General features: G+C 29.2%; 3 protein-coding genes across 3 annotated transcripts; 1 reads left to right on the forward strand and 2 right to left on the reverse strand.

Annotated features, from left to right (window-relative positions):
* Positions 1 to 192: 192 nt before the first annotated feature.
* On the forward strand, positions 193 to 1,245 carry cgd7_1000 (F27M3_19 plant like RRM plus AlkB domain containing protein; the record flags this gene model as incomplete). Its single annotated transcript, XM_628286.1, has 1 exon — positions 193 to 1,245. One exon carries the CDS (start codon positions 193 to 195, stop codon positions 1,243 to 1,245), a length of 1,053 nt encoding a protein of 350 aa, XP_628288.1.
* On the reverse strand, positions 1,246 to 18,744 carry cgd7_1010 (very large low complexity protein; the record flags this gene model as incomplete). Its single annotated transcript, XM_628287.1, has 1 exon — positions 1,246 to 18,744. One exon carries the CDS (start codon positions 18,742 to 18,744, stop codon positions 1,246 to 1,248), a length of 17,499 nt encoding a protein of 5,832 aa, XP_628289.1.
* Positions 18,745 to 19,926: 1,182 nt separating this feature from the next.
* cgd7_1020 (G10 protein) lies at positions 19,927 to 20,361 on the reverse strand (the record flags this gene model as incomplete). Its single annotated transcript, XM_628288.1, has 1 exon — positions 19,927 to 20,361. One exon carries the CDS (start codon positions 20,359 to 20,361, stop codon positions 19,927 to 19,929), a length of 435 nt encoding a protein of 144 aa, XP_628290.1.
* Between the last annotated feature and the right edge of the window lie 117 nt (positions 20,362 to 20,478).

Here is a 20,478-nt window from a genome sequence, read left to right on the forward strand (position 1 = left end):
ATGGCCACATCGCCAACTTTTTTGTTGATTTTTATAATAATAATAATAATATTATTATAATCATGGATGAATTCTATACGCAAATTTTTAGCGCATAATGGTAAAATTTGAAATAATCAAGAAAATAAAAATATTAATTATTTAATTAATTAGCAAGCAAGGAAAAAGTATATAAAATCTAATGTGTCAATAATGACAGAAGAGATCATTTACAGCTATAAAAGGTCAAAAAATCCTTCGGAGTTGATTCATATTTCAAATCTTGGTAGAAAGTGCTATTTCGGATTAGAGGAAGATCTTCTGAAAGAGTTTCAAGTATTTGGAGAAGTTAAAGAATTTCATTTGGGTGAAAATTCGAATTCTTTTGTATTATTTGCAAATTTACCCGCCTCAATACGATTTTACGAGCATTGCATGCAACTGCATGCAGAAGAAACACCAGTGTTGATTGGTGGTAGAAGAATAAAGGCAAGTTACTCACAGAGAGTTGAAATAAAAAATGTTATTGAACAAAAAAATGAAGATTATGATGAAAATAAAAGATTTTTAGCAGATAAAGGATTGGTTTTAGTGGAAGATTTTATCAATAAGTTAGAGGCTATTGAATTATTAGACTGGATTGACAATAATGGTCAGTGGGAGACTAAATTAAATCGAAAAGTGCAACATTATGGTTATTCTTTTGATTATAATAATAAAACAATAAGTTCTGTATGGGAGAGAGATATTCCACCTATATTAAATCGTCTTATAGAAAGAATGTTATCATTAAAGATAATAACAGAAGTTCCTGACCAGATTACAATAAATGAATATGAAGTAGGAAAGGGTATTGGCCCACATATAGATTCTCATCATACAATTGGTGAAAATATATCAGTAATATCTTTAGGAAGTGGCATTTTGTTTGAATTTAACGAATTATCAAAACGTAAAAATCCTGATTGTTCTTCTAAAGAAGGCAGTGGATCGAGAAAGTATGATCGTATTAGTAAAAGAACAGTATATATACCAGAAAACAGTTTATATATAATGAAAAATGAGATAAGGTATGCTTGGGAGCATGGAATAAAGTCAAGAATGTATGATAAAATACAAGGAAAATTTCAACAAAGAAAAAGAAGAGTTTCAATAACAATAAGAAAGTATATAGAAAGTCATTATAATTATCCATGTGAATGCGATTACAAAGATTTCTGCGATAGCAGAGATCCTTCTATTAGAATTTTGCCTGAAAGAATATAATTATATTCCAAAAAGTGAAATATGGTGATTATTGGAAATATGATTCTTCTTGTTAGAAATTTGTGGGATTAAATATGAGCAGTTAATTACTTGAGGGATTGAATTATGTTGTTGTTTATTACCCTCGATTGTTTTATTATCTTCAAAGTTATTATTATTTAAATAATGAACTGCAATTTCAGAGTATGCAATATCAAGCCAGAAAAGTCTTGAAAATAAGACATTTCTATCCAAAATTTCACGATAATTGAGAACATTTGCAATCTTTTCATCAGCAGGAACATAAAGTTTGTTATATATTTGAATAAATTCATCTTTGTTTACAAATGATCCAGAAATGTTTGCATGTTCAGAGTATGAATGATTTTTAAGATTAACAACAGCTCCAAGCACTTGAAGATTTGAGGTAAGACAAAATGAAACCGGATGAATTATTGTATTTGAATTTTTATTTTCTGAGATTTTTTGTCCAATTGTTGGTTTTTGCTGTAAAGATCCAATGCAAGGAAGACTTCTATAATTAACTATTCTACACCAGTGAACAGGAATACATCTGATTGTATTAATTGAAGGAACTTCATCTCCTTTTGTTACAATTACTCCAAGAGATACAAATTGGTTTGATGGAGGAATTGGTTTCCATATTGTAAATATTCCAGTTTCCATATTTGTATTTGGAATTAAGAGCGATCCTTTGAATATTGGTTTAAATTTCTTTGGATGAGGGAAAACTATGCTGACAAATTTTTTCAATTCTGAGCTTTCTGACATACTTGAAGAATTATGGTCAGTTATTTCAAGTATTTGTGATTGGAAATTTCCACTACTATTATTACTACTATTTATAGTAAAATCATAGTTTCCACTTCCATATTGTCCAAGGCATATTCTTTCTCTATTCTTTTTCATAACACCTCTATATTTTCCTTCCAGTTGCTCTGGATTCCAAATGGTTATTACTCCAGGTATTTCAAAGACTTTATGGAAATTACTATGAAGATTTAATTTGCATTTTAACTTTGAAAGAAATATTGGATCAAAATATTGTATTCCTAATCCATCAATTCCTCCAAATCCATTATTATAAGAATCTCTATAAATATTCATATTATGTTTAAGTTTACTTTCAGCTTGATTAATCATGGAATCATCTATTTTTGGTAAAGAAGGTAAACAACTTGTGTTATTAATTGACGAATTATTATTATAATAGTTTTTATGGGTATAGAAAGCTCTCATAAAGTTTTCTTGAGAAATTGAAATATGATGTAAAGAATTTAAATCATTTGCAAGATCTGGTAAATTATTTCCAAAAACAAAATGTATAATTCTTGAATAATCTAAAGGATTTGGAGCTATTTGAAGTGATTCCAATGAAGCATATAAATGAATTGATGATATTGATCCTGTTTGGTTCTTGTCTAATAATTTGAATAAATCAAGAATGGTCATATTAAATTTATTCAATTTAGAGGACAATCTACTGGCTAATCCTCTACATTGTAAAATGGCTGATTCATTTGGTGTTGTGAAAATTATGGATAAAAGATTGTTATTATCTAATAAATTGGTTTCATTTTCTTTTTTATTACGTCTTCTACATTTCTTAATATCCATATAAAAGTCTTTTCTAAGTTTACAGTGGTTATTTTGAAGAGTTCTAACAACAGTACTAATTTCTTGTTTTGTGAAATTACTTTCAGAGTTTACAAATTTATATATTGATTGGGCTTGTAATTCTAATAAATTAATCTTTTCAATATTATTTTCTTGCTTCACTTTTTCGAGAAAATCTATTGGAATATTATTATTATTGTCAAATTGTGAATAAGGTTTTGAAAATGAAGAAATTATATAGTTATTAATTTCATCAAGTAAAAGAAGAGTATTGGAGAGATGGTATATTTTAATACTGAAGAATTGATTATTAATTTTTTGATTTAAAGTTTTTCTAAGGATTTCTCCATCATCAGTATCTGAACAAATTCTGTGAATAATCCATCTAATTGATTGAGCTTCTTCTAAGGTTACACCAATATAACATTTATTTGAGCTAGTATTCAACACAGAATTCATTACTTGGTATAATTCTTCAAAGTCAATATTAATCTTTTTCTCTTCTTCTTGTAAGTAACTACTTTCTAATATTAATTCACTGGAATCCATTTCAATAAGTTGGTTATCATTCATATTATTAGATTTTTCCCAAGGATGATCATTAATGAAGTCTAAAAGTTCTTCATCTTTTTCAATCCTAATTTTATTATTGGTATTGGTATTATTATTATCATTTAATTCATTTTCAACGCTAAGTAAGTTATTTACAGTTTTAATTGATGATTTATCATTCCCATTTGGAACAAGAGTGGTATTATTATTATTATTATTATCTTGATTTTTGATTTTTGATTTAATCTTAAGTCTGAGACACTTGAGAATTTCTTTCTCAAATAAGTTCACATTTTCTACCCAATTAAGAGTTTTAAGAAGATCAGGAATATCATCCAAATTGATTTTTCCTGTTGAATCACCATCAAAAACTGCAAATGCTTCTTTAAGTTGAATAAGATAATCTCTAGGAAGGTGGTTATTATTATTGGAAGATTTGAAATTTTCCCATTCTATGATTATATTAAAGTTATTAAGTCTTTGTTGCAAGTTTGAGTTGTTGGAATAATTTCTTGCAATACTTGGATTATAAAGATTTGTTGTAAATCTGAGATGATTTGGAAAATCTATGCAATTATTACTTGTTGTATTTGAACTTATTACATAATATTCACTAAGAGGAAGAAATATATTTTCAAGATTTGGACAAGTAATAGTTGAAGCTTGACGATTAATTCCTCCTCCACTTCCTTTTGAAGTTGTAAAGAAAGCAAATGGTGCAAAATCCTCTATTTTCTTCCTTCCTATATTGTTGTTACTACTGTTATTGTGGGTAGAACAACTTGAAGTTTGTTTTATTCCAGTTCCAGTTCCAGTTCCAGCCCCACCTTCAACTCCAATAGAAAGCATCGCATTTCCCGCCAAAAGGGCTTCAAAAGGCCAAAAGTCTTTACTTACATCTAAGCTTGGTTTTGCCCATTTTAAAGTAAGATTAGCATTTTCTGTCTCTTGTTGCTTCTCTTGCTGTTTTTCTTGTTCTTTTTCCTGTTCTAGCTCCTTTTCCTGATAAATTTCTAGTTCCATTTCAAGTTCTTTTTCCATCTCACGATCAAGACCTCCTCCTCTAACTTTATCGGCTTGGTGACCTTTGTATAAACTCATTTCCTCAAGTTGTTCAAGAAGATGGTTTGCTAATTTGATCTCAGGGCCTTCTGTTCCATTATTTACTACAAAAGAGTTAGTTGAACCAAAACTATTACTTTCAATAATAATATCACGATTATCCAAAAGTTTGTTTCTAAGTTGATCTTTAATAGGAATATTAAATGGTACCGTACTTGGAATTTCAAAAGAAAGTTTCTCTACAAATACATCCACCAATTTATCTTGATTTTCATTAGAATTACAATCCTCTTCCCATTGAATATGTTCATTTACCATTCTTCTAAATGATTTCTTTCTCCAAATATTTTCCAAAGATTGTACACATAAAAGTTGATTCTGTTCAAATTCTTTAATTATACTTTGAATAAGTAACCAACCACATAAACATCTTAAGAATAAGAGAGGATTAGGTATTTCAAAGTTATTACCATTTCCTTTAAGGGAAATTAAATCTTTATTTCTCTTATTATTATTTTCTGAGGTAAAAGATTCATTTAATGATTTTGTAAATAAGTTTCTTTCAGAAATCATTCTACAAAGTATTGCATTTCTTTCAATAAGATCAGCAACTTGAGCTTGTAAAACTATATGTATAGTTTGTCCTTGTCCAAGTTGTCTCATTCTATAAGCTCCTTGTGCAAAATCTCTGAAAATCATATCTTTACTAACAGTAAGTATTGCTTTAGCAAGAGGAGTATGTTTAATATCTTGTCCAATTGAATGAACATGATCATAAAAAGCAAATCTTCTTTCTAAAGAAACCCCACATTGTGAGATCTCAATAATTCTAAAACCATCTCTAAGCATAATCATTTGTTTATCTCTATCATCAATAAAAACTACTGCATCAATATCTTTAAGTCCATTTCTTAATAAAAATTCTGCAACTTGTACATTTGATAATCCTGTGATAAATGCACCTGAATCTATTAATGCATGCACTTCTTTATTTCTGCATGTACTACAAATATTTAAAAGAAATTCTTTGACAGTCCAATCAACATCTAAAATTTCAATTGAAGAAATTATTTCTCCATTTGTTAAATAATTTATCATTTCACCATCACTTCCTTTTTCATATTCACATTTACCTAATTCAACAGGAAGTAATTCACTTGGGGTACCGGAAAAACCTAATCTTGTAGAAAAAAGCATTTCCCCGCCAATTTCTTGACCAGAAGCAGATAGTTGTTTTTCACTATATTCAAGTAATTCAGGAAATACTAATCTTCCAAGAAAAGCTTTAATAACAAGAGGTTGAAATCTAAGAAGTTGATAAAGTTGTTCCAATTGTTCATGATCTTGAAGATTAATTACATCAAGAGGCCAAAGTAGGCAAATTTGATCAATTTGTGAAGATGATTTATTATTGTTATAATAGTAGTAATTATTATTATTACTATTATTATTTTTGATTGAATTAATTAATTTATTCATTTTTTTATTTGTTTTAATATTATTTTCTTCACTTTGATTTTCAAAATTACTAATAAGATCAGGAGTTGTATTATTTTTTTGATGATCAATAGAATTTAAAGAAGAGATCATGTTTTTAAGTTGATCTCTTTTAGTTCCTCTAACTCTTCCACCAGAAAGTTTTACCCATTTATTAAATTCTAATACACTTGGTCTATCTTTAAGTTGACCAAATCCTCCTTGACATGATCTTTTTTGTGAATCTAATAAATGATATATATCATTTCTTCTAAGTCCATTATATCTATAAGCTAGTATTGTTAGTCCAATAACAACATCTGGATGACTAAATTCAGAAGCTACTGAGGGAGTATCTTTACCAATAAAAGGAATAGATAGTAGATGTCTACTTAAAGGAGGAGTTTGTTCTGTCATTGTTGTTGTTTTTGTTATATCTTTTTCACTTTTAATAGTTTTAAATTCTGGAAATCTTTGTCCAAGCCAATTTCTTCTGGAAATCCCTGATGTAGATTCATCTAGAAGACCATATGATACTCTATGAACAAGTTGGAATACATGAGGAAGATATTCATTTATCCAATCTTTGCTTAAATTAAGAATCTTCATACTAGAATCATCTAGATGATCAAGTTTTGAGATTAAGGTTGAAAAATTAAGATCTCTAGTGTTTTCTTGGGTTCCTTTAGTTGTTGAATGGTCTGATCTGATTCTGGGTCCCGATTCGTATCCCTGTCCAGATCCAGATCCAGGTCCAACTCCTACCCCTGGTCCAGGTCCAACTCCTACCCCTGATCCAGGTCCAAGTTTCAAAGAACCTCTGGTACTCAAGTAAAGCTCACAAAGTTCGTCAGAAAGTCCTGAGAATTTGTGAAGTCTGATAACAAAGATGATCCAACGGATCAAAAGAGGTTTGATTTCTTTCTCATAGTATTCCTCATCCAAAAGAACTAAGTGAGGATTGCTTTGTATGCTTCTACTAGAAATCCCTGATTCTATTTTAGATTGGATCTTGATCAGTAAATTAACAATAGATCCACTTTTAAGCATTTGACCATTACTAAGAAGATTAATTTGATTAGGTTTTGTAAGTAAAGCTTCAATTAAATACCAAGGAATTAACCATCTCATACCTATAGAATCTAAAGTAGAAGAATAGAATTCATTACTATTATTATTGATATTATAATCTCCATCTTCAGATCCAGCTCCAACTTCAGTTCCAACTCCAATTCCATGACTGTTATTATTAAAATTATTAAGTCTATGATCTTGAATGATTTGTTTAGATCCAAAATATTCATTTCTTTCTCCTTCACAATAATTAATATTATCCGAAATAAAAATAGAAGAATGATCATGAGAATGAGAATAATCTTGATCAAGATCTCCAGATAAATCTAATGGAATCTTTTCACCAATTGGCCAATGAAGTTCAGATTTTAAAGGATGTAAAATCATATCAATTTCATCAACAATTACTACAGATTCATATTTGAATATATGTAATATTCTAAGACATAAATCAAGTTCTTTCTTGTATTGTAAATAAAGTTCTTCTTTATCTTCATTATTTAAAACTTCATTCACAAGTTTGGAAGATACCTCCTTTGATCTTAAATTTCTCATTTCCCTTTTTCTTCTTCCCATTATTTTTCTTCCTCTTTTTCCACCTCCTTTTCCATTTCCTATTATTCCTTCTCCTCCCTTGGAGTTGTTTGTAGTATTGCTTCCAATCTTTAACATTTGTTTAATTGATGATCCACTTTTATCAAATAATTCTACTAGTTTGTTTTTATTAATATTAGCAGATAGAGAAATGTATTTAAGAGCCATTTTAAGTCCTGAAGAAGAAGTAATATCATTATTCCAATATCTTAAAATTCTAAATAAGAATACAGTTTTTAAGAATAAAGATTTTATAGAAGTTGGATGACATAGAATAATAGCTTTCTGTTCTTTAGCATGTACAAGTCTTCTATATAATTCAGGAGTACATATAGAATTCCTATTAAATTGGAATTTAAGAATCCTTTTCTTAACAATACAAGAAAATCTGGATCTAAGTACATCCCTAGTAAATTCAAGTAATTCATGAGGAACAACTTGTACTACTAATCTCTCAGAATCTCCTAATAATAAAGATAATAAAGGAGAAATAACTGTAGTTTTTCCAGCTCCCATAATCATTTGATGACAGATACTTTTTCCTTTAATTGCTGAATTATATAATTTATGTATAAGTTCAACTTGATCTTTTCTTAATAAAATACTATAAGCAAATTCAAAAACAAGGAATCTTGGATCATATAATGCCATAATATCCTCACTTTTACATTTCTCAAGATCTTCTTTTGTAACTATTTCAACTCCATTTCTAATATTCAATAATCTTACATAATGCCTTTTTGAAGAAAGTACTCTAGCTACATTTTTTAATTTCATTTCCAATGAAATCAAATTCCTTTCCAACCATTTAAAATCCTTGTGGATTTTTTGGCCGATTCCTCCTCCTCCTCCTCCTCCTCCTCCTCCTGCTCTTCCTCCTTCAATTCCTCCCATTCCTCCACCTTCTCGAATTCTAAGTTCATCTTGAATGCTCGATAGGAAACAAATAATATCTCTAAGTTGAATTAAAGCATTACTAACTTGAGATCTTCGATTAACAGTCATCATCGTAGCTGCAGTTAATGAATGAATAACTTGAATATCTTCATCATCTACAAATAGACTCAATCTCTTTATATCATTTTGAGAGCTTGAGCTCATTAATTGAGAAACAAGAAAATCAAAGCGTAATATTGGTTCTTTACCACATAACTTTCCAAAAATACTAGACCAATACAAAAACCACTCTTTTTCATTCTTATTAGCTTTCCTTTCTTGAGATATACTTCTTCTTCCTGCTTGGCCATTAGCTATTTCATCAAGTCTGGAAATGGCAGAATCTATGAATTGTCCATCTTTGAAATATAATTGCAAAAGAAGCATTCTAAGATCCATTATACCTTGTCTGATCTCTTCCCATCTAACTTTGGGGTCTTTTCCAGATCCAGATCCAGATCCAGATCCAGGTCCAAGTCCAGCTCCTGATCCTGATCCAGGTCCGACTCCTGATCCTGATTGATTCAAATTAAAACCTGGTCCAACAGCTCCAACTCTAGATCCTGGCCCAACTCCTACTCCTACTCCCGATCCTGGTCCAACTCCTACTCCTGATCCTGGACCAGCTCCACACCCCTGTCCAACTCCACACCCCTGTCCAACTCCAACCCCAGCTCCTGCTCCAGGTCCAGATCCAACCAATAATCCGTGATAATGGCAAAAAGCAGAAAACAATCTTGTATAATCAAGTCCAAGAATAGAAAAGTCTAATCTATTGGAAATTATTCTTGAATACTCTCTAATATCATTTCTATATCTTTCCAAAGAAGACTTACCAATAGTAGTTCTGCTTATTGGATGTGAGAAAAGCATTCCTGGTAAATCATAAATTGAATCTTCAACTTGTTCTTTTTCTATTGGAATTAAAAATTTGTCTATATTCTGTGATTCAAGAATTGGTGATTTAGAATAACAAAGTAAATCTTGTTGATTTATTTGACAAGATCCAGAAACCATAATACATCCAAGTTTTCTTTCTTCACAGTTATAGTTACCTTTATTTAATGAAATATTCCATCTTGAAATTCTGGATTCTGGAGAAATTGTTAAAGCTTTAATTGAATTTCCTTCTTGTGAAATACAATTACCCATATTTGTAAGAAATAATGAAGAAAAGAAAGAAGAAATTGTATTCTTTGAAGATTTTAAATGATTTGTTGAATAATTTCTAGAATAAGTAATTAAAGATCCTGATTTATATTCTTGACTAAGTATTAAAGATGCATCTTTTACCAAAGTTTGAAAACATTCTTGAGATTTTAAAACTGTTCCAATTTGTAACTTATTTTTCTTTACTTCTTCAGAAAAACGTGGCATTCTTGAACTTAAAGCTAATCTAGGATTTAATATTAATAATCTTAATATTGATACAAGTATACTTGGTGATTTCCAATCCCAAGCTGGAAGAGATCTTGCCAAAAGTACTCCCCATACATGACTAGATTCACCAGGAATAACTTCTAATGGAAAATATCCTGTAAGTAATTCATAGATAAAAATCCAATCTGAAAGATAAACTGGAGTTCCTCCAATTGTACCTCCTCCTCCTCCTGTTGTTGTTGTTGTTGTTGCTGCTGCTGTTGCTGTTGTTGTTATTCCTCCCACTCCTACTCCTCCTACTATTGTTCCTATAGTATTAGAAGAAGAAACATCTTGAATAAAAGGAATATCTAAAGAAAATCCACCAGTAATATTGTTATTATTATTATTATTATTATTATTATTCATTGTTATATTATTAATATTAGTATTATTATTAGTATTAGTATTAGATACAGCTGCTACAGCTGCAGCTACTCCACTTGAAATTCCAGAAACTGTTGCAGAAACTGCATTAGAAATCATTTTTGAAATTGTTGATCTTCCTAAAAATTTGATCAAAAATTCAGTTGCATCTTCTCCTGAAACTATTCCTCCTTGATAATTTTTATTATCATTGATCATCTTTCGTCCATCAGAAAGAAAAGCTGATCTTTTTGATTTATCTAAACCATAATCCATATAATAACCATTTCCTGAATTATTAATATTAATATTACTATTATTATTATTATTAACTACTGGAGGAAGATTCAAAGTTCCTAAAGTATTTGAAAGATTTTCCCATAAAGAAGAAATTGGATTATTAATATTAGAAACACCTCCATATTCTGAAACACCAATACAAGAAATATCCATCCAACTATCAAAATCATCAATTTGAGGAATTTGTGGATTAAAAAGTTGAAATTCAATCATTTCAAGATCTCTATCCTCCTTAATAAAACCTTTTTCTACTCTTTTTTCATTAGAAATCTTAGAAGAGGATAATATAGAAGAAGAATAAAGACTCTTTTCCTTTTCTAAAGCACAAGTGACTAAATTTAGACGATTATTTAATTCTGGAGAATCTTTAACAAAATTTGGAAATGCTTGTAAAACTTCCAATTCCTCCTCTAAAGAAAGTCTACAATTTGCTGAAACATTTGCAAGCTTTGTTACATATCCTTCAATATCTGGATAAAGATCCCATGTTGAATAAAAGAATTCATCAGATGCTAAAAAAAGAGATTTATTTGTTGTTTTTATTTTATTTCTTGATTTTAATAATAATGAAGCTGAGAAATGTCTTAAACAATATAACCAAATCTTAAGTCTGCATGCATGTGCATCAGGATGACAGTCCCAAGCGTGGCCTAAACTATTAAATACTTGCCATAACTGTTTCTCCTCTGAACTCCATTCACCTTCCATAGAAAATGAACTTTCCATATCACTGCTTGTTGCAATATCTAATACAGAAAGTACTGACTCAAATTGTTGCTCCAAAAATCTCCATAACATTAAATATAGACCAGAAACTACTGAATTAATGAATATAAAAGACTTAGAAGTATGAACAGGATATAAATAATGCTTTGTTGGACCTAATTTTGAAATCCAGACTTTATCTCCTCTATCCATAATGTAAGTTCCTCTGAAAAGTAATGAAGAAACTCCTCCAAGTCCTTCTCCTTGTTCCAGTCCTCCACCTACTCCTCTTGTTCCCACTCCTATTGTTCCTCCTAATCCTCCTCCTATAATCACTTCACCAGCTTTTCTAATTGTTCCATCAACAACATTTTTTGTAGTGTTTGCCAAAGCAGAAACTGCTGTATGAAACAAATTCTGAGATGCAACAGATGCCATTGATACTAAATATTGACCTGGAGCTGTTGTAATACTTTCAATATTTTCACTCAAAATACTTGTACTGGAATAGATCAAAGATGAAAGACCCTCATTATTATTTCCTATTGTTGATGAAAATCTTTCAAAAATTCCCTGTTCTTTTCCTTGAATTGATGAAATGGAACCACCTGCTCCTGTTCCTCCTACTCCTCCTTTTCCCTCTACTCCTCCTGTTCCTCCACTTAATCCTATCGGAGGAATTAATACAGGTTTTGCAGTAGCAGGAACCAAAATGAAAAAATCACCATCATCATTCTCTAATAGAACTGAATGAGGAAGACCTCTAAGTAATTCATATGTTAATGGATAATCAAATATATTCCTCCAACTTAAATAAAGTCCACTATGTTGTTCACAAACATATCTTACTTGTCCAGAACTAAATCCTGAAGAATTTCTCATATTTGTTGGCATTGTTAATAATGTGTTAGATCTATCTCTTTCTCTTCTTACAAAACTTAAATGTAATCTCGGAAACTCTATTTGATCTAAATTTAACTCCATTGAAAGATTATCTGTTCCATTAGAATCCATAGGATTATCATTTGACCATAAAAGAGTATGAGATACATCATCCAATCTTTGTAAAGTATTAAATAAAGAATGAAACTCTCCTGAAGATCCATATAATGTTTGAAGATTGATCAATGTTTGTACAATATTTGGATTCTGAATATATCTTCTCTGTATTAAAGATATTCCATCTCCTATTAATCCATATCTTTGAGCTGGATCAGAACAAGGATATACAAAAATATCCAATAAATAAAGATCCTCATCATGCATTCTAGGTTCTTCTTTCAACTTCTTATCTTGATCTTGAATTTCGAAAGTATCACCATCTTCTCCTTTCTTTTTTAGATGATCCTTTCTTATCGTTTTCAAATCTTCTCTAGTAATTCCTCCCAATCCTACTACTGCTGAATTATTTGATCCTTCTTTTAAACTTGATTTCTTTCTCTCAACCTTGGATAATCTTAATTTTGACTTTCTTGGATATCCTCGAATATTACCCGTACTCTGACTTTGCCAAAACTCATGAGTTTCCAAAAATATCTGTGGAATCAATCCCAATAAAAACCTTGAAGGTATATACATCTCTGTACCAACTGGTTCTTTGTAATAATCTCTCATGATCACTAAAGACCTACTGGGCTTCCTTCCTCTACTTAAAGGCATCCCAGATGCCAATGCAAACCTTCCATCCATATTGGAATCTAGTCTGGAGAATTTCCCGCCTCCTCCTCCACCTTCTACTCCTACTCCACCTCCTACTCCTAATTCTCCAAAACCCAAAGAAGTGGGCCCATTTCTGTCACAGTAAAAGTCCCTAGTTGAAAGAAAAGGAGTTATGAATTTGCTGTTATCCAAAGATCCAAGACTAAAGGAAATATTTGAAGTGTGACAAAGTTGTTTATAATAAAGTCTTCCCTGTTCAACAATATCAAATACTAAAATGACTGGAGGAAATCTTTGAATAACTATCTCTTTCAATGAATGAGTCACTATTTCAACATTTTGAGAAACAATATCTTCCTCCTCATCCTCTTCTTCACTTCCTAAATCACCTCCCTTATTATTATTATTATTACTATTATCTCCATTCACCCTCTTCTTTCTAACATTATCAAACTCTGATCTTGAAATTATTGTATTTCTCATACTCGCTACTTTTTGATTTGGAGATTCTGGTCCTTCTCCAGGTTCATATAAAGGATATAAAAATTGCATTCTTACCATATTTGAGAGATCTGGAGGCTTATAACTCATCTTATTCTTTCCAATATTTCTTCCCATTATTATCTTCTCCTTAGAACCAAAAGATCCAAAGATCTTATTGTTATTATTACTATTATCATTATTTGTATCAGAATTCCCATCATCAATATAAATTGTTGTTACACCACCCAGAAAAATTGCTCTCCAAGGTTCAAAAATATCAACAATCCATTCAGCTCCTTTTGGAAGACTATTTCTACTATATTTTGTCTTATAAGTTATTTGATTTGTCTTATGAAATGCCTCCCATTTATATAAATCAATTCTACTTCCTATCAATTTACACCAATAAAGATTTTCAGTATTTGCAATATCTGCTGATTGAAACTGATTTCCCAATAATCTATTATTTGAGAATTCCCTCCTTTCTTCTTCTTTCCCTTCTTCATCCAATTGATCCTTCTGAAAATCATCTGATTCCCTAATCACATCTTCAAAATCTTCAAATTCATGAATCCAATTCCCAAGAACTCTTAAATTATTGTTTTTAAGTGAAAATAATGAAAATTGAACATTTATCTCAGTCTCAGTATTAATTGAAAGAATTGTCCTAAACCATTCATTGTACTCTAATCTTGTACTTAAGTACCTGCTTTGAGGAGAGGAGGAAGAATAAGATCCACTGACACCACCACCACCTCCTCCTCCTCCTCCTCCTCCTCCTAATCCGTCTATAAAAGAACCTGAAGTCTCTTTTTGTCCATCATCTGAACGTAATCCACTACTACTTCCACTTCCAATTCCTCCTCCTCCCCTTTGAACTCTGGATTGTATAGCTCTTGAAAACTTTCTTTTCAAACGCCACCAGTTTAAAGATCTATAGGAAGAATTACCACTAGAATTTGTATTTCTAGATCCAACTTTTGAATTAATCTTATTCTTAACAGAATCTATATCATCACAACTTAACCAATCATATAAATCTGCAGGAATCTCACTCAATGGAACAAACCTTCCTCCACCACTTATACTTGGAAGTTGAATCCATTCCCTTGTTGATGGACCTCTTGTTAAACCATCATCTATATGATCATCATTAAGATCCAAATTATTAATATCTATTTCACCAATACCTTTCATTGCTACTGCATTAACTACAGTATCTAATACTAAATTTGCTTCATTTACATTATTTGAAAGCCATTTAATTATAATACTTCTTGTTCTTGCTTGGATTGTAAATATATCCAAATCCGGTACTCCCAATATATTATTCAAAGTATAACCCCAAGGATTTCTTATATATAAGCTTGAGAATCTTTTCTCAGATTGGTGAATTGATGATGATGATGAGGAAGTAGAAGAAGAAGAAGAAGACTTTTTAAAAGTTCTACCATTACTATTGGAGGAACCATCCTCTACAGAGTAATGAGTAGTAAGAAAAACCAAAGAAGAAAGTAAAAGCGTGATAGAATGAATATCTAAATCATCAATACTGAAAACTTGACCATAAATACTTGCAATATGAGCATACAAAACACATAAGGAAGAAATATTAAGCTCCTTTAAAGCTTTTTTCATCCAATCCACAATCATTCTTAAATAAAGATTTTCTATTAAATACCTTAATCTTATATATGATTGTCTTAATGTGTTAATTAATTTCTCATCCTTAAAAAGAATCTCAAATCCTCTAAAAACTCCATTTATCATTGGTCCAATCATCATAGAATCTTTAACCATCTTATCCTTATTATCATTCTTATTCATATTCATATTCAATACTTTTCCTAATCCCATTCTTGTATAATTCTCATAATATCTAATCAAATGTTTTGTATAATTTGAAATTATTATAGAAATTCTAAGTACAAACAATATAATCTTTGAATTTGCTCCTGAAAATGATCCAGTATCTTTATCTAAAGCCATCAACATTAATTCTTCCAATGCTTTAAAAAGTGTTGAAGGAGATCTTAAAATCTCATTAAACAAAAGACCTGAAGATGTTGAAATCTCTTTATTATCTTCCACTGGTATTAACATTAATGAATTTGAAGAATCTGAATTAGATCCTCTTCTATTTGAACTATTTAAAGAAGAAGGAGGAGACCATTGCCAAGGCTCTAAAATAGACATCCAAATTATATGCTGTACTGAAACTGATGAAAGGGAGTTGATCCTATTTTCATCTGAAAAGAATTGTAAAAGAAGAGGTATTCTAAGATAAGGTGTTGTTAAATACTGAAATACACGCTCTACTTCACTTGGTAATAATTGATCACTTAAGCCTGGAAGACTCTTCAAATATAGAATATCACTCTCATCTCCTATTGATACTGATGAACTTGATGATGATGAACTATTATTAGAAGAAAAATTTAAATTCTCAGAACTACCATATCCTGATCCTCCTGTACTTGAAGAATTCATAAAATTTTGATTTATTATCGATCCTGATGCTATATCTCCAATAGATCCTAATCCTGATTGATTCATGGTAAAACCTGGTCCAACAGCTCCAACTCTAGATCCTGATGATGTTATACTACCATGTATTGAAGATGAACTATTGTTCATATAAACCAATGATTCAATTGGAACATTCTCTAAAGTATCAAAAGTATTAATTATTGTACCAGGATCAGCTAATTTTGAAAAACTCTTAATATGATTCTTATCACCAGAATTTGTAAGCCAACCTGTAAAAGATGACCAAAGTCCTTTATTTTGTTTTGTATCTAAAGATTTTGTAGAAATATGATTACATTCCAAATTCTTATCAAAACCTTTAACTTGATAAGAATCTTTACTTGAATTATAATTCCAAACTAGAAAAGAATTAGATGGATTCCAATTCAAAGTCTCAGGATGATTCTCGAAATTTAAAGTAATAACAAATTTCAAATAAAAAAATATATCTCTTAAACTATAAAATTCTGGTGAAATATCCATCATTTCTTTTGTCTCACCAGTAAAAAATAAAGGTATAGAAAAAGTTTTCATCTTTCTTTGATCATCTTTCGTTAATGATAAATGACTCGGAAAACCAAATTCTGTAGAAATTTGCATTAAAAGTTCTATAGTACCTTCATCTATTGTACCAGGCTTATCCTCAAATGAAAATATTGGTACTAATCTTAAATTTTCATCAGAATTATAATATTTTGTTGAATGAAAATAATCAAGTATCATTGATCTTATTATTACGGTACTTGGATCTGTATATATACCAAAATCTGTGATCTCTTGAAAATTGATAAGATCCACAAAAAACCAATTCTTAGGACCTTGATGTCTACCAGTAAGATGTATTGATAATGGTGATTTAAAATCAAAAGCAAAACTTCTTGCAATATTATCAGCAATACATGAAATTGCACCAGCTATAATAATTCGATCAAATTGAGGAATTTTATGATTAAATGTTATAGAAAATGAACTTGCTAAAAAATGTCTCATTAATGAATTAAGTAATTCTAAGATTCTTACTTGTTGTGATCTAAAAAGTTGAGATTGACAAAAACTCCAAAAACAATTTTCCTTCTTTTGAGGATGTGTCCAAGGAAGAGGTAAAGGAATCAGATCTTGAAATATATGTTGTATTAATTTAAACTTAATTAGATGAGAATTTTTTGTACTTTCTGATTGTGTTGTAAGTAAAATACAGACTGATATACATGTTTCTAATATATTAATAACATCTTCAATACATGTAATTCTTCTATCAATAGAATCTAATTCTATTGGAATATCAATATTAGGTTCATTAGATTCTCCTGCTAACATCATTATATTAGGTCCATCAAGTCTGAATTGTCCAAAATTACCAAAAGTTGAATATAATGTAATTCTAGTAATTGTATTAGATGCAATATTTGGAGATAAAGTACATGATCCCATTCCAAATCCAAATAAACTACAAGTAAACATTTTTTCAAAATTGGTTTTAAAATGGCTTAAATGTTGATACCATTCTTTGAATGGTATTATATTATTATGATTAGAAGAATTAATAAAAGGTAAATCATTTTTTCTTTTTTCAAGAATATAAGAATGATCTTGAATTGATAAACCAAAAGAATAATTGGATATTTCAAATGCAAAAGCTTTAATAAATGCAGAAATGACTGTACAAGCATTAACAAAAGAAATAGAATCAGAATTCTTAATACAATAAGAAAAATCTTCTTCCATAAGTCTAAGAATAGACCAATTTAAGAAAAGTTGGAATTGATTAGCTTTTTGTTCAGGCTTAACTCCCTTAAAGATTGAAATAGAATAATTTTGAAATAAGAATTGAAGAGCTGATTGTACAAGATTATTACTAGATCCAAAATCTTTTCTTTTTGGATTTGGTATCCAAATATTACCAATTCCAAGTTTATAAGAAGAATTTGAATGATTTGTTGTGATCCAATTATCATATAGATTTCTTTCATTTAGAAAAGGAAGTAAAACAGTATATAAATAATGTATATTGTTTTTTGAAGGAATAAAAGACAATCTATATAGACTAATCCAGAATGCAGAATGAAGTATTCTTTCAGTATAAATATCAGAAATAACCAATACAGAATCTCTCATAAGAGAAGTTGGATTATTAGTCATTAATGAATTTGTATATAAGTGATATTCAGTACCAAATCCTGAAACATTAATAACAGTAAAAGAGTATTTTGGATGATGATTTTCTTTAATAGTTTCAAAACTTGTAGAAGAATGATGATCATTTCTAGATACAACATATAACAAAAATATAGGTTTTTTTAGATCATCCATAGAGATTATTCCTGGTAATATAATAGAATGATTATTTTCAAGACTCTTTACTTTAGAAATTGTATCAATAATAAACCGATGAAATTCTTTATAATCTAAATTAGACTTTCTTAAAATAGCTTTTTCATACATATACTTAAGTCTTGACCAAGGGAATTCTTCTGATATATAACTAACAGAATTTCTTATTCGATTTAAACATAATCTCAAATTTTCTAAATCTGTTGTAGTTTGTGTAGTATTGCTCATTGACAAATACTCATTTTGTAGTTTTTCAAGAACTCTAAGATAAAACTTTGCACTATTACTAATACTATACCAAGATCCAGCATCACAACCTAATATATTTGACGGTACTCGCCAATTTGCACCTATTGTTAATTCAAGAAAATCTGATTTGGTCCATATTGGTGGCATTTTGTTTCTTATTTAGACAAGATCTCCACACTATTTTTTATTAAAAAGCTAAGAATTATTATTTTTTTAAATTTATAATAAATTATTTCTTCGATTATATTTCTTGCTTTTCTTTTTTCTATAAATTATTTATATTTCCTCCTATTCCTTCTAATCCTTTCACTATTTTTAACTCTCTTTTTTTCAATTTCTTCATATAATTATTCACTCCAAAAATAATCGTACTATCTTGGCTTTATAACTATCTCAAATTCTAATTATTACATGAAATCTACTCTTATCATATGTTTTTATTATACTTTTTCTTCAACATATTTTCTATGTAAATCTATCATAGAGGGGTGGCGGGAAACTTGTGGCGCCACTTATGTTACATATACCAGTAATTATGCAAAGCGGGAATGGGTTTAGAATGGGGAAAGGAAAAATAAAAACTATATATAAAATATTAAGGTTTTAATTAACGAATATATGTAAATTGGTTGGATAAGATAGATTTTGTGTGATTTATTATTGAATTATTTACTACTAGTTTTTAGATTCTGAAGCTTTTATTCTAAAAAAAAAGGGGAATCTCTATGCTTTCATTTTTTTTTCTATTTTAATTACAATTTTTAGATCTAAGTTACCTGTGATCAAGATACAAGGTACCTACTAATTAAAACACATGTATATATCATATATATATAAATTTTTGTTCTTTTTTTATGCTTTCAAAATATATAATATGAATGAAAATAATAATATATTTCAAACTAAATAGAAACAATCTTAATGAAAATATGCAGTTATAAAAGAAACTTAAGAACAAAATATAATTCAAAATTAATTTTATTTAAGTTATTTAGGTTTAAATGTATTATATATATATTATATAATATTTAATATATAATATATAATATATAATATATAATATATAATATATAATATATATTTATGGTAATTCAAAGCCAAATCAGAAAGATCACACTGGTTTGAATGATTATAAAAGATTTAAAAAAAATAAGTGGATGGTATTATACCAAATAAATAAAAATGTTTGTTAGAAAAAAAAGGAACAAAATAAAAAGATATACCAAAACTTGAAAGCTTAGGCTTATATATCAGCGATTTGCATGCAAGATTAAGAATTACCGCTTGATAAAATTTGAAAAAAAGTGCAAAAACTGAATTAATATTAGTTCAAGTAGAACAACCATTACAACCACAATTAACACATTCAATATCTTCACCATCGTCTTGTAATTGATCTCTAGGCACTCTACAAATACAAGTTGTTCCATAATTAGTATTAGAAGTGGAAATACAATTAATACAACAAAGATATTCATATCCTTGTTTTTTCCACTTTGCAATCAAATCTTTATCAGCATACCCGTGATCCAAACAGTATTCATATAAATCTCTGGAGATTTCTTTATCCAAATAATATTTGGTATATATAAATCTACTTCTTAAATGATTAATTCTGTATATTGGCCATAAATATTCATTCTTTTTCTTACCTTTAGTAGAAGAATTTTCTGCTTCTCTCATCATTTCATTATATTTCTCCAATTCATCCTTAATTTGATCCCATCCTTGAGGTATAGGTACGTTTGTGAATTGTTTCACCATTCTTCTTAATCCCTCTAAAAATTTCTTTTAAAAGGATAAATTTTTCAACTTTGATAATAAATTATGAAAAGTTTGGGCGGGAAACTTTCGATACCTTTTTTTTACTATATTATTTAA

The sequence above is a fragment of the Cryptosporidium parvum genome, chromosome 7 (assembly GCF_000165345.1).
Source record: "Cryptosporidium parvum Iowa II chromosome 7, whole genome shotgun sequence".
NCBI classification, from domain to species: Eukaryota; Apicomplexa; class Conoidasida; order Eucoccidiorida; family Cryptosporidiidae; genus Cryptosporidium; species Cryptosporidium parvum.